Consider the following 14,629-nt stretch of genomic DNA (forward strand, 5'->3'; position numbering starts at 1 on the left):
TTAGTGAACTTTTCTGCCTGGGCTGGCCTGGAACTGCAATACTCTGGATTTCTGCCTTCCAACAAGTTAGAACTACAGGTTTGAGTCACTGTGCCTAAGGGTTTTCTAATCAAGAGAAGGGGTGGTGGGATTATGGCTTAAGAGGGCACACTGGAGCAGTTGGGTGGGTTGAGGAGAGTACTGGAGGCCATTGTCCGCATCCAGGCAGAGATGATGTGAGCCGGGCCTTGGGTGGAATCTGAAGGTATGATACAGAGGCTTCCTTGGCCTCTTCAAGTCAGAAACAGTGCCATTTTCAGGTGGCTGTGGTTCACCGATTGTTTTCTCTTCTCAGAGGCACCAAGTGACCTGTTGACCAGCCTGCCAGGGGCCAGTGTCACCCTGACCTGCCCAGTGGAAGAACTTTCAGACAATACCACTGTTCACTGGCTGCTCGCCGGCTCACCACACAAAAGGTGGGCTGGTGTGGGAAAGAAGCTGCTTCTGAGGTCAGTGGAGCTCAGTGACACTGGGAACTATTCATGCTACCTGGACGGCCACCTGGCAGGAACTGTGCACTTATTGGTGGATGGTGAGTTAGGTTTGCAGAGCTCTTGTACGTGGTTCTCGGGATAACTCCAAGGTCCCAAAGAAATGTGGTGCTGTGCACTCCAGAAGGATTTCCCATCTAAAGATTTCCCATTTAGAGACTGGGAGGGTGGCTCAGTGGTAGAGTGCTTGCCTTGCATGCATAAGGCTCTGGTTTCGATTCCCCAGTACCACATAAGCAGAAAAAGTAGGAAGATTTCCCATTTAAGCTCCTGTTATTTCTTTGGCCCAAGAATTTAGGGGAAAAGGTACACTGATATCTGCCAGGGAAGTACTAAAGGAAGTTCCTGCTGGGTTAGGGCCTAGGGCTACTGATGGATATGGTTTGACTGGCCTAATGGTAGATTGGCTTGGAGCCCAGAAGCCTAGGTTTGAATCCTGCTCCTTTCCAATACAACTAAACTTCCCTACCTCTGATTCCTTTGGCAAATGAAGGTAATTTTATTACCTGATCTTAATGCTATAAAGATTAAATAAACTTACATACACACAGTGCATAGCATATACTGAGTTCTCTTTTTTGGGGGGGTGAGGATCAGTCGTGGGCCTTGAATTCTAGGCCTGAGCACTGTCCCTTAGCAATTTAGCTCAAGGCTAGTGCTCTACCATTTGAGCCACAGCGCCACTTCTGGATTTCTGGCAGGGTTATTGGAGATAAAAGTCTCATGGACTTTCCTGCCCTGGCTGGCTATGAACGGAGATCCTCAGATCTTACCCTCCTTAGTAGCTAGGAGTACAGGCGGGAGCCACCTGTGCCTGGCTCAATGCACTTTCTTGCTTGCCTGTTGTGTAATCTTGCCTGTAACCTGGGGAGGGATATTATTACAACACTATCAGTTCATTTTAGGGGTCAGGAAAGTGAAAGGAGGCTGGGACTTGCTTAGCCACGTTGTGTGAATCTACATCCCCATCCCCACATTTCCACATGCATGGGCTGGTCCTGGAGCTTGAACTCAGGGCCTGGATGCTGTCCCTGATCTTTTGTCCTCAAGGTAGTACTCTACTACTTGAGCCACATCTCTACTTCCTGCTTTTCTGGTAGTAAGTTGGAGATAAGGGTCTTATGGACTTTCCTGCCCAGGCTGGCTTCAAACCTCCATCCTCACACCTCAGCCTCCTGAGTAGCTAGGATTATAGCAGTGAGCCACCAGTGCCAGGCTCCCCTCTCCTTTAGACAGGAGTCTGAAGGTGGTACCTCACCTCCCATCCCAGCATCTTCTTGCCGGGCTCTTCTTCGGTTCAGCAGTGGTGCAGGGCCGAGTGCTCCCAGGAAGCCGAGTGTATCCTCAGCCTGCTGTGTTTTCCTTTCAGTTCCTCCCAGGAGACCCCAGCTCTTCTGCTTCCGGAAGAGCCTCATCCAAAATGTTACTTGTGAGTGGAGTCCTCAGAGCGCCCCTTCCCCAATGACCGAGGCTGTACTGTTCGTGGAAAAGTTGTAAGTAGCCTAGGCAGAGCCTGAGGGCGCAGAGTGGTGGCGGTGTGTGTGTGTGGGGGGGGGGACGGGCTCTTAAAGGAACCCTCTTTAACTGACTGGCTAGGGATTCCAAAATTTTATCAGCAGAAAATAATTTCTGGGACTGGAGCCAGAGGTAATAGCATATGTGAGGCCATCCGTTCAACTCCAAGCACCACCAGAAGAGAAGAGAAAAGGAAATGATTCCTATGGGATAAGCAAGGGGGAGAGAAAGGGAAATGAGCTCTCCTTTTGGGCTGGGCACTGGGAATTGAGAACTCCAGCTGTCACGCAGCTATAGGGAAGTGGCTATTATATTGTCTCTTAACAGAGAAACTGAGGTTCAGACAGATGGGTTGATTTGTTTAAGGTCATCTAGATAGTTTGTGGTTCACTGGGAATCCAGTCTGCTTTTAATGACTGTCCCTTGCTCGGAAGAAGATGCAAATGGAGTGGGGAGGCCTTTATCAGTGTCTTGATCCTGTGAGCCTAACAGCCTTTTTCCATTAGAAAGGTAAGGAGACAGGAAGTAGTCTTGGGTGGGGAGTTGGGGCCTAGAGCATTGAGGACTGATGCCCTGCCTGAATGGAGTCCCTGACCTGTCAATGGAAGATGGCACAAAGCTGGAGACCCAAGGTGAGATTAGCCAAGTATGGAGCAGAGGTGGGAGATCTTGATCACCGCTTAGCAGTTTTGCCTGACTTTGCTCCCAAGTCAAAGTCTCTTAGTTTAGAAGTTTATCATTTTCTTTTCTTTTCCTTCCTTCCTTCCTTCCTTCCTTCCTTCCTTCCTTCCTTCCTTCCTTCCTTCCTTCCTTCCTTCCTTCCTTCCTTCCTTCGTTATGAACTCAGGGCCTAGGCACTGTCACTGAGCTTTTTTGCTCAAAGCTAGGGCTCTACCACTTTGAGCCATAGCTCTGCTTCTGTTTTTTTGGTGGTTAACTGTGGATAAGAGTCTCACAGACAAGCCGGGCGCTGGTGGCTCACGCCTGTAATCCTAGCTACTCAGGAGGCTGAGATCTGAGGATCGCGGTTCAAAGCCAGCCCGGGCAGGAGAGACCGTGAGACTCCTATCTCCAATAAACCACCAGAAAACCGGAAGTGGCGCTGTAGCTCAAGTGGTAGAGCGCTCGCCTTGAGCTGAAGAGCTGAGGGACAGCGCCCAGGCCCAGAGTTCAAGCCCACGACCGAAAAAAAAAAAAAAAGAGTCTCACAGACTTGCCCGTCCTGGCTGGCTTTGAATCAGGACCTTCAGGTCTCAACTTCCTGAGTAGCTAAGCCAGGATTACAGATGTGAGCCACCAGTGCCTAGCTCTTTCTTTGATTTTTTTGTACTGTTATTATTATTATTGTTATTATTATTATTTTGCCAGTCCTGAGGCTTGAACTCAGCCTGGCACTGTCCATGAGCCTCTTTTGCTCAAGGCTAGCACGCTACCACTTGAGCCACAGTGCCACTTCCAGCCTTTTCTGTTTATGGGGTACTGAGAAATTGAACCCAGGGCTTCATGCATGGTAGGTAAGCACTCTACCACTAAGCCTCATTCCCAGGCCCTGTACTGAGGTTTGAATTCGGGGATTGATGCTTGTGAGATAGGTGCTCTACTTTTATTTTATTTTATTTTGGTCAGGGGCTTGAACTCTGGGCCTGGGTGTTGCCCCTCAGCTTTTTAGCTCAGGGCTAGCACTAAACTACTTGAGCCACAGTGCCACTTGGGGTTTTCTGGTGGTTTATTAGAGATAAGAGTCTCATGTACTTTTCTGCCAGGGCTGGCTTTGAACTAGCCTCAGATCTCAGATCCCAGATCTCAGCCTCCTGAGTAGCTAGGATTATAGGTGTGAGCCACTGGCACCCGGATAGGTGCTCTACTTTGAAGACATACCTGCAGGCTCTTGCTTTGTGTATATGTGTGTGTGTGCCAGTCCTAGAGCTTGAATTTAGGGCCTGGGTAATTTTCCTTAGCTTTTTTGCTCCAGGCTATTACCACTTGAGTCACAGAAACACTTTCAGCTTTTTCGTAGTTAATTGGAGATGAGACTTGAATAGACTTTCCTACCTAGGCTAGCTTCAAACCACGATCTTCAGATCTCAGCCTCCTGAGTAGCTAGGATTTCAGGAGTGAACCTATGGCACCCAGCTCCTGCAGCCCTTTGTGCTGGTGTGTGTGTGTGTGTGTGTGTGTGTGTGTGTGTGTGTGTGTGAGAGAGAGAGAGAGAGAGAGAGAGAGAGAGAGAGAGAGAGAGAGAGAGAGAGAGAGAGGGAGAGGGAGGGAGAGAGAGAGGATCTTTTTGCCTGGGCCTGTCATGATCTTTACCCTTTCAGCCATAGCTCAGATGATAAGCTCATGCTACCATGCTCAGCTTTTTCTGTTGGGATCTTGTGAACTTGTTTGCTTGGGCCAACCTGGAAGTGTTATCCTTTGGATCTCAGCCACCTTCGTAGCTAGAATGACAGGTGCTAGATGTTTAGAATTGTCTGAGTTCAGTCATCAGAGTGCAGTAGTCTTTAGTAGCTAGAGATTTTTTTTCACATTCTTCAATTTCCTTGGTGTCAGTCACCCTCAGTCAATTGGTCCAAAAATATTAAGTGGAAAATTCTAGAAATAAGCAATTTGTTTGTTTGTTTGTTTGTCGGTCATGGGGCTTGAACTCTGGGCCTGGGCACTATTCCTGAGCTCTTCAGCTCAAGGCGAGCGCTCTATCACTTGAGCCACAGCGTCACTTCCTGTTTTCTGGTGGTTTATTGGAGATAAGAGTCTCACGTACTTTTGTGCCCTGACTGGCTTTGAACTGAGATTCTCAGATCTTAGTCTCCTGAGTAGCTAGGATTACAGGCGTGAGCTACCAGTGCCCTGCTGAAATAAGCAATTCTTAAGTTTGAAATTGTGCCATTCTGAGTAGCCTGATGATACCTTGTGTCATCTTTCCCAGGTGGTGAATCATCCTTTAGTCCTCCATGCTGAATACACTAATCCTTAATCACTTAGTGATTTCAGTTACCACTGCTTTGTGTCTGACTAGACCTGCATTACTTTTTAATGTGCATTCCCCAAAGCTCAGTGCTGTGAATGGAGTCATGAGAGCATAAAACAAACTGGGTCAGAAAAGTCCATGAGACTGCATTTCCAGAATAACCAGCCAAAAACCGGGCTGGAGGCATGGCTCAAGTAGTCAAGTGCCAGCCTTGATTAAAAAAACAGAGCTGTGATTCAACACAGTTGGATTTCCGTTTGTGTCTGTCTCCAAAGAATTGCTAGGAAGCCTGCCTGGCATCACTGTGCAGAAAAGTGCCAGTCACCCATCTGCAAATATCGCAGCTGCCAGGAGAACTGTTAGCACATTCCATTCCCCACCCCAAAGTCGAGATCAGAACGCCTCACAGCCTGGCTGGGTTTAGATACACAATGTTTGGGACTGGAGATCATCCAGTGTGTTTTCCTCAGAGGCTGATAGCTCCCAGATCAGCCCTGGAGCCCAACTCACCTAGAGGACCTTGTTGACAGGGAAATGGGGCCAGGGAACAGGAACAGGGTCTTTAGCTCCCCCCCCCACCCCCTTGCCTGTCAGCAGCTTTAGGTACTGTAAGATCTGCTTTGGAATCTAGACAACAATCTAGAGAACCCTAGGAAGTGAGGTTGATGGTGCCTGCCTACCTTCCCATCCTCACCCCATCACATTGCTTCCCTACGTATTGTGGAAAGTTGAGCATCTGCCTTGGGATAGGATCCCTGCTAGAGGCAGTGGGAAAGAGGAGAGAGAATAGGATGGGCTCTGCCTTCCAATGCCAACCTGTCTTCTCAGGTTAGGTGGGATAGGAGCCTGAAGGCAGCATTAACTCACACTGCAAGGACTAGGGAATCCTATCTAGAAGGCTGATTGTCCCAGGTGCTAGACACAGCCTGGGCCCAGAGCTCAAACCCACTGCAGAGACAGTGACTTGACCTAGGGACAGGGAAAGTAGTTGCCCGCACATGTGGCTGCCCGCACGCACGCACTGCTGTGGACTCAAATACCAAGGTGCACCGGAAGTGAGCAAGCCTTCAGGCTTCCAGGTCAGGTGAGATGGCATCTGACTCACTCAAGTGTCTTTAGCACCCAGAATGGGTTACTGGACTTAGTTGCCTGAAGCCCTGTCCCTGCCTGGCCTTTTGAACCCATTTCACATGCAGGGCTTCGTAATGCAAAAGCCTTGCCAGGGCGCCTCCTACTCTGAGGGCAAGTCTTTTATCAGGAGCCGGGAGGCAGGGGCATGGCTCTCCGGAATCACTAATGCATAGCCCGTGGCTCCTAGAGCACAACAGGCCCTGGCTTGAAGGCTCAGTTTACCACATCCTAATTTAAGGCCTAAGTGATAGACTGAGCTCTCTCCTCCAGCACTGGTTTTCTTCTCCCCTTAATCCTCCACTATTCCTGGTGCTAGAGGTTTTATACCATCACTACTTTCTTTCTTTCTTTCTTTCTTTCTTTCTTTCTTTCTTTCTTTCTTTCCTTCCTTCTTTCTTTCTTTCTTCCTTCCTTTCTTTCTTTCCTTCCTTCCTTCCTTCCTTCCTTCCTTCTTTTCTTTCTTTCCTCCTTCCTTCTTCCTTCCTACTTTCCCTCCTTCCCTCCTTTCCTTTTTTCCTTCTCTCTCTCTCTCTCTCTCTCTCTCTCTCTTTCCTCTTCTTTTTTTCTGTTTGAGACAAAGTCTCACTCTGTAGCCTAGGGTGGCCTTGAACTCACAATCCTTCCACCTCAGCCTCCTTGCTGATACAGTGAACTGTAATAGAACCCTTATTAGAGAGGTACTCATCGTATTCCCATTTTCAAATGTCAAGACAGAGACTCAGAGGTTGAAGAACTTGCTTGAAGCCACAAAAAACTAAGTGTTGGGGTGACAAAAAAGCAACCTTAAATGTGTGTAGTCTGCTGCTGGGATTTAAACCCTGGGATTAGACTTCAGAGCCTGAGCTTCTAACCCTTGGGCCTGACCTCTCTTGGAAAAAAAAAGAGAGAGAAAGTGATAGAGCACTGACCTTCTGTTGTGTCCACAGCCAGAATGGCCCGGTGTACTTCCAGGAGTCATGCCAGTATTTTCAAGAGTCCCAGAAGTTCTCCTGCCAGTTGGCCATCCCAGAGGGGGACCAGTCTTTGCATTCAGTTACCATGTGCATCGCCAACAGTGTGGGCAGCAAGTTGAGTGAAAATAAGGCATTCCGTGGTTATACAATCCGTAAGTAGCTCTCCTCTTCTGCAGCTTATTATTTAACTTAATATTCCACCCCCATTTTTTTATTTTTTGGTGCTCATATTGGCATTTGAACTCAGGGCCTCATGCACACCCTTAACTTTTTTGCTCAAGATTGGTGCCCTACCACTTGAGCCACACCTCCCATTCCTGCCTTTTTGCTGGTTCATTGGAGATGAGAGTCTCTCAGACTTTCTTGCCTGCACTGGCTTTGAACTGTGTTCCTCAGACCTCAGCTTCCAGGGTAGCTAGGATTACAGGCAAGAGCCGCCAGTGTCCACTAAGGACATGGCTTTGCTATGCATGGAGAAGACTCTGAGGCTGGGGTTCTGACTGGACAATTGTCATGCTTCTCTGTACGCTGCCGGCTGCTTCATTGAAGCCTCACTTTTCCCACAGTGAAGCCCGACCCTCCCACCAACATCAAAGTCACTGCCATGCCTGGAAACCCCCGCTGGCTCAATGTCACCTGGCAAGATCCCCACTCCTGGAACTCAGACTTCTACAGGCTCCATTTTGAACTCCGATACCGGGCTGAGTGGTCAAAGTCATTCACCACATGGCTGGTAAATTCATCTTCTACTTCTAAGCAAAAAAGCACTCTAGGGGCTGGGAAGGTGGCTCAGTGGTAGAGCGAGTGCCTTGCATGCCTGAGGCCCTGGGTTCAATTCCTCAGCACGACATAAGCAAAAAGAAAAAAGCCGGAAGTGGCGCTGTGGCTCAAGAGGTAGAGCGCTAGCCTTGAGAGCTGAGGGACAGCGCCCAGGCCCAGAGTTCAGGCCCACCACCGGACCCCCCCCCAAAAAAGCACTCTAGACCTTTGGGGATAGCAGGTTTCCAGGTCATGCTTTGTACTTTCCTCCCTGCATGGTGTTGAATTTTTAAGTCATTTGACCTTATGAGCCTTGGTTTGTCTCATTTACAAGATGGGAAGAATTAATGCCAGGCGGGTCTCCTCTTGAGAGGCCTGTTTGAAAGGACAGGGGGAGATGTGGGATATGAGCGCGCAAGGACTGTGGCTCTCAGGCTATTCTAGTGGATGAGGTTGGTGTAGTGATCTATAGCTTCAGGGTGTGTGGCTCAGGGCAACTCTGTCTTGCTCTCAGCCTCCAGTTCGGTGTGAGGGCTGGGTGGCTGAGGGCACATCTCCCTGCTCATCAGGGCCTACCTACCCAGAGTCACTGTGTCTCCCTTCCTCAGATCAGAAGTTCTCAGTATCGCTGCATCATCCAGGATGCCTTGCGTGGTACGAGGCACGTGGTGCAGCTCCGAGCCCAGGAGGAGTTTGGGCTCGGCCAGTGGAGCAACTGGAGCCAGGAGGTCCTTGGCGCTCCTTGGACAGGTACCTTGCTGTGGGGGGAGGATGGGCACTTTTCAGCTTTGCTATGTGACAAGTCACCCCCAAGCAAGTGCTTAAAATGTGACTATGGTGCACACCCTTAATCCTAGCTACTCAAGAGGCTGAGATCTGAGGATTGTGGTTCAAAGCCAGCCTGGGCAGAAAAGTCCCTTGTGAGACTTTTTTTTGGTCGGTCGTGGGGCTTCAACTCTGGGCTTGGACGCTGTCCCTGCATTCTTCAGCTCAAGGCAAGCGCTCTACCGCTTGAGCCACAGCGCTACTTCCAGTTTTTTAGTGGTTTTATTGGAGATAAGAATCTCATGGACTTTCCTGCCCGGGCTGGCTCAGAACCGTGATCTTCAGATCTTACCTCTTGAGTAGCTAGGATTACAGGCATGAGCCAACGGCGCCCGGCTCCTTGTGGGACCCTCCAATAAGCTACTCAAAAAAAGCTGTGGCTCTAGAGATAGAACACTAGCCTTGAGTACTGTTTCAGCGGCAGTGCCCAGCCCTGAGTTCAAGCCGCAGACCTGGCAAAACAAACAAACAAAAACCCAACAACAACAACAAAACCAAACCCCAAACCAAAAAACAACAGCAACTCTATTTATCTGCTCAAGTTTCTGAAGTTATTTGAGCAAGAGTATTTGCCTGCTTGGTCTTGGATGAATCCATCATGCAGTTGACATAAGGCCTGGAGAGTCTAGGATGGCCACACTAACGTGCTCGACAGTTGATATGATTGGTGACTGAGCCCTTGGTTCCCCAAACACTTCTCACTTGTGGTAGGCCAGTCCAGACTGGGGTGGAGTGGGGATGGGGCAGGCAGCTGGAAGAAGAGGTGAGGATAGGACCACTCAGAGTGGATGGGAGGAGCCATAAAAGATTATAGGCATATTATACTGGACAACAATGGCTCCCGCCTGTAATCCTAGTTACTCAGGAGGTTGAGATCTGAGGACCACAGTTCAAAGCCAGATCAGGCAGAAGACTCTGTGAGACTCTTTTTTGTTGTTGTTGTGGGGCTTGAACTCAGAGCCTAGGCACTGTCCCTTAGCTCTTTTGCTCAGCACAAGTACTCTACCACTTTGAGTCACAGTGTCACTTCCAGTTTTCTGGTGGTTAATTGGTGGTAAGAGTCTCACAGACTTTCCTGCCTGGGTAGGCTTTGAACCGTGATCCTCATATCTCAGCCTCCTGAGTAGCTAGGATTAAGGCATGAGCCAGCAGTGCCCAGCTTCTGTGAGACTCTTACCTCAAATTAGGCATTAAAAGCCAGAAGTGGAGGTGTGGTTCAAGTGGTAGAGTGCTATCTTTGAATAAAAAACAAACTAAGGGACAGTGACAGGCCTTGAGTTTAAGCCCTAACACTAGTACACACACACACACACACACACACACACACACACACACACACACACACACACACACGTATAAGTTCAGTAACATTAAGTCCTCACACTGTTGTTTAGTCATCACACTGTTGATGCCCAGCATGTTTTTCATCTTGCAATACTGGAGTTCCAAATCCTTTAAGCAACTGGGCAGTCATCAGCCCTTTCTCTAGCCTCTGCAGCCACCATGCTACTTTGTTTCTGAGTTTTCTCTAGATACTTCAAGTAATGGGATTGTAAGGATTTGTCCTCTGTCTGGCTTAAAATAGTATCTTTAAGGTTCATTCATACTATGGCATGTGTGCAAAGTACCTTCCTTTTTCAGGTTGAATAATGTTCTATTGTACAGAAGTAGCACATTTTGTGTATCCACTGATCTGTGGGTGGATACTTGGTCTCTCTGGTCCTTGCTTTGTTCTCTGGGTGGACCTGATGTGTCTCTGAACTCTCCTGGAATTCTAGGAAGACCTGCCTCTTATGCTCCTCTTCGCAGGCTGTGTGTTAGATGGTGTGTGGGTTCCTCACCAGCCTGCTCACCTACCACTAAGCCCAGTGATTTTTTCCCCCATCTTTCCTCTGGTGGAAGGCATGGAGGGCATGGCAGGAGCCAGCTGCCAGCTCTGGGAACAATCTCAGGTTTCTAGCCTCGGGGCCAGTGCTGGTGTAGCTGGCTGAGTGCAGGCAGAATATTTGATTTCTTCTCCTCAGGCAGCTGCTCCTCATCCTATTCTGATTGCTTTTGGAGACAGCGTTAAATTCAGGGGTGAAGACAGACCAGAGGGAAACCTACCACTTGCCTCAACTTGGGACAGAGCAAGAGGAACTTGGGTGATTCTGAGGCCAGAGGGGTTTAGATTAGGAACTGGGGAGGGTGGGCAGGAAGGCGGGGATGAGGAGTGCCTAGCTGATCAGGTATGGCTGGGCGGTTCAAGTGTTGATGGACTCACTATGCTGGCCATGGGCTTACTGACCCCAAGCACCTTTAGGGACAGAGGTCATAGGAAGAGCATTAGACTTGGAACTGGGTTGGATGACATCAGCAAAGTTAGTCTCTTAGAGCCTCAAGTCTTGTCATCTATCAAGTGAGAATCCTGCCTTTTAATGATTTTTTTGTCTACTGGGAAAAAATGTTCTTTAAAAATGGTATAGAGGGGCTGGGAAGGTGGCTCAGTGGTAGAGCACTTGCCTTGCATGCATGAGGCTCTGGGTTCAATTCTTTAGCACCACATAAGCAAAAAGAAAAAAGCCAGAAGTGGTGCTGTGGCTCAAGTGGTAAAGTGCTAGCCTTGAGCTGCAGAGCTCAGGGACAGCGCCCAGGCCCAGAGTTCAAGCCCCACGACCGGGGGGAAAAAATAAAGGTATGGCATAGCTGAGCGCAGTGGCTCACGCCTGTAATCTCAGCTACTCAGTGAGGTGGAAATGAGGAGGATAGCAGTTTGAGGCCAGCCCAGACAAAAAGAAGTTGGTGAGATGTCATCTCAACCCGCCCTCCCCTACATACAAGCTGAGTGTGCTGGCCCATGCCTGTCATCCTAGCTACATGGTTTAAGTGGAAGTTTGATGGTCAAGGCTGGCCAGACAAAAACCTCTAGGTCCTTGCCAGGAGCTGGTGGCTCACACCTGTAATCCTAGGTACTCAGGAGGCTGAGAGCTGAGGATCATGGTTTGAAGTCAGCCTGGGAAAGGAAAGTCCTTGAGACTTTTTTTTTGGGGGGGGGGGAGGAGTCTGGTCGTGGGGCCTGAACTCTGGGCCTGGGCGCTGTCCCTCAGCTCTTCAGCTCAAGGCTAGGGCTCTACCACTTGATCCACAGCACCACTTCCAGCTTTTTTCTTTTTTCTTATGTGGTGCTGAGAAATCGAACCCAGAGCCTCATGCGTGCAAGGCAAGCACTCTACCACTGAGCCACCTTCCCAGCCCCATCCTTGAGACTCTTATCTCCAATTAACTACCAAAAAGCCAAAAGTAGAGCTGTGGCTTAAGTGGTAGAACACTAGCCTTGAGTACAAAAGCTCAGGGACAGCATCCAGGCCTTGAGTTCAAGACTCTGGACCAGCAAAACAAAACAAAATAAAAACTTAAAAGCAAGAAAGAGGGCTGGGAAGGTGGCTCAGTGGTAGAGCGCTTGCCTTGCATGCATGAGGCCCTGGGTTCCATTCCTCAGCACCACATAAGCAAAAAGAAAAAAGCTAGAAGTGGTGCTGTGGCTCAAGTGGTAGAGCACTAGCCTTGAGCTGAAGAGCTGAGGGACAGCGCCCAGGCCCAGAGTTCAGGCCCTATGACAGGACTCCCCCCCCCCCCCAAAAAAAAAAAAAGCAAGAAAGACTAGGGAGTGTAGCTCAAGTACTAAAGCACTTGCCTAGCAAGCTAGGTTGAAACCCCAGTACAGAACATGGTTCTGTCTGCCTGGGAGGTCTAAGTCTGGCAGCTGGAAGTGGCCTTGGGGGAGCTAGGGTGGTTGGTAGTGAGAGTACGGGCTCATGGAACTTGGGAGTCTGACCTACAGCAGGTACTGCCCCCTTGAGGCTGGGCCTGGCCAGCACAAACAGCTTCTGCATCTAAGTACAGAAATGGGGACCTAGGGGGATGGAGAGGTATCTGAGTCATACAATCTTGAGGTCTCTGCTTTGGACAGCAAATCCAGTTCACTGCCATCAACCTCTGTGGATGTTGGAGAACTAATTCTCTGGTTTATTGGAGGAATTCTTGGTGGCAGTGATGTTGAATCTGGGGGTCTCCAAGATCTCATTTTCAGAATGAGCATAGGACAAGGTGTCTAGGAAAAGCCCATTAGGCAGAAGAGGGTTGTATGATGCTCCTTGAAAAATCCCGTGAAGCCCTCTCTGTATTCCCCCTAGAACAGGAACCTCAGGGTGGAAGAAGGCTGGGGGTTTGTGTTTGTAAGGCCAGGACTAGGCCTCTTCAGGAAGCAGGTTCCTCTCGTCTAGAGCTTGGAGGCTACATGTGATCTGCAGCCCTTTGGCTATCCAGTTCTGGGAGTCCTTTCGTTCCCCCCTCCCGGGGACAGTGTGCAGATTGAAGAGTGTATAGTTGCACAGCTCTGAAGAGCTCTTGCCCGCTTCCCACTCTGCCTGCTCCCCCACTTTCCCTTCCTCTGAGCCCAGTGTGGCAGTGTTCTCAAATCTGTTTCACAAAGTGCCTAGGCCACTCCCACTTGCCACCTGGAACTCAGCACTGGGCTGGAGGCAGACTTGGGTCTCTTGGGATGACCTTGGGGGAAACACCTTGCTGAGCCCAGTATGGTTATTTGTCAAAGGGAAATAATAACACCTGCTTCTTAAAAAACCCAAACCCCAAACTTGTCTACTAGGGTTATCAGGCTTCACAATGACCACGGAAAAAGAAGAATAGATGCTAGCATTATAGCACTGGAAGCTGTGTCGCCTGCCAGTCCCATTTCTCTCTCATGCTTGCTAACACCTGCCCAGAAAATATGAGGCCCCGAATTCAAACCCCTACTCCCCTAAACAAGAGCTATAAAAGGACTGGGCTGTGTGTCTGTGATAGAACAAATGTTTAACATGTATAAGGACCTGCAGCCATTACCAGCACAAAACACAAAACCAAAGGAAATATAAATGAATGGAAGGGAAACAGAAAATTATTCTACCTGCTATTAATGGAGCCTCCAAGCTTTCTAAGCCCACAAACTGTTCATGGTCAATAGCACCTGTCTTGTGGAGCATAAGGGCCAAGTGCAGCTGTCAACATCTGTAGTATTCTCTTCTTTTATGCTGGTTCTGGGGATTGAACTCAGGAGGCCCTGAGTGCTGTCCCTGAACTTTTTTTGCTCAAGGCTGGTATTCTACCACTTGAGCCACAGCTTCACTTCCAGTTTCTGGGTGGTTAACTGGAGATAAGAGTCTTATAGACTTTCTTGCCTGCTATCAAACCACTATCCTCAGATCTCACAGCCTCCTGAGTAGTTAGGATTACAGGTGTGATCAGACTCATCTGGGTTACTTCTCCCTATTGGTTTCCTCATTGGTGAAATGGGGATAACTATCATTACTCAAGAGCTGCCACCGCCCTCACATGAGACAAAATGATCTGATCAGCGTTCCCAGAGTCATCTTGGGAGCTTAAAAAAAAAAAACACTCATGTTGTTTGAAGACTTTATTTTATTTAGTTTCACATTAGAAACGTTTGATTGCTTCTGGTTACTTTGTGAGTTATTCAAGATAATTCCAAAAATAAATTTCCCACTTAATCCCATGAGACAGGAACCACCAGAGGGAGTTTAAACATCACAGTACTGCATGCTATGTGGGGTTGGGTTTCCCCTTCTCCCTGACAAGTCTCTGGGCTTGGAGAACTTTTTTTTGGGGGGTCCGGTTGTGGGGCCTGAACTCTGGGCCTGGGCACTGTCCCTCAGCTCTTCAGCTCAAGACTAGTGTTCTACCACTTGAGCCACAGCGCCACTTCTGGCTTTTTTCTTTTTGCTTATGTGGTGCTGAGGAATGGAACCCAGGGCCTCATGCATGCAAGGCAAGCACTCTACCACTGAGCCACCTTCCCAGTCCTAGGCTTGGAGAACTTTAAAGAGCCCTGGTAGCTGGGTCTCACAGCCAAAGCTCTAAGGCCATAGGTTTAGGGCGGGGCCTAAAAGGTT

General features: G+C 48.9%; 1 protein-coding gene across 1 annotated transcript in view; it reads left to right on the forward strand.

Annotated features, from left to right (window-relative positions):
- Nucleotides 1-14,629, forward strand: part of Il6r (interleukin 6 receptor) — a 54,751-nt gene that overhangs the window by 23,360 nt on the left and 16,762 nt on the right. The window contains exons 2-6 of the mRNA XM_070013921.1: nt 335-571; nt 1,900-2,023; nt 7,071-7,249; nt 7,664-7,830; nt 8,465-8,606. Coding sequence (XP_069870022.1) covers nt 335-571; nt 1,900-2,023; nt 7,071-7,249; nt 7,664-7,830; nt 8,465-8,606 — 849 coding nt within the window. The remainder of the gene's footprint in view (nt 1-334; nt 572-1,899; nt 2,024-7,070; nt 7,250-7,663; nt 7,831-8,464; nt 8,607-14,629) is intronic.

The sequence above is a fragment of the Dipodomys merriami genome, unplaced genomic scaffold, assembly GCF_024711535.1.
Source record: "Dipodomys merriami isolate MVZ:Mamm:240054 unplaced genomic scaffold, mDipMer1.0.p SCAF_92, whole genome shotgun sequence".
In the NCBI taxonomy this organism is placed as follows: domain Eukaryota; kingdom Metazoa; phylum Chordata; class Mammalia; order Rodentia; family Heteromyidae; genus Dipodomys; species Dipodomys merriami.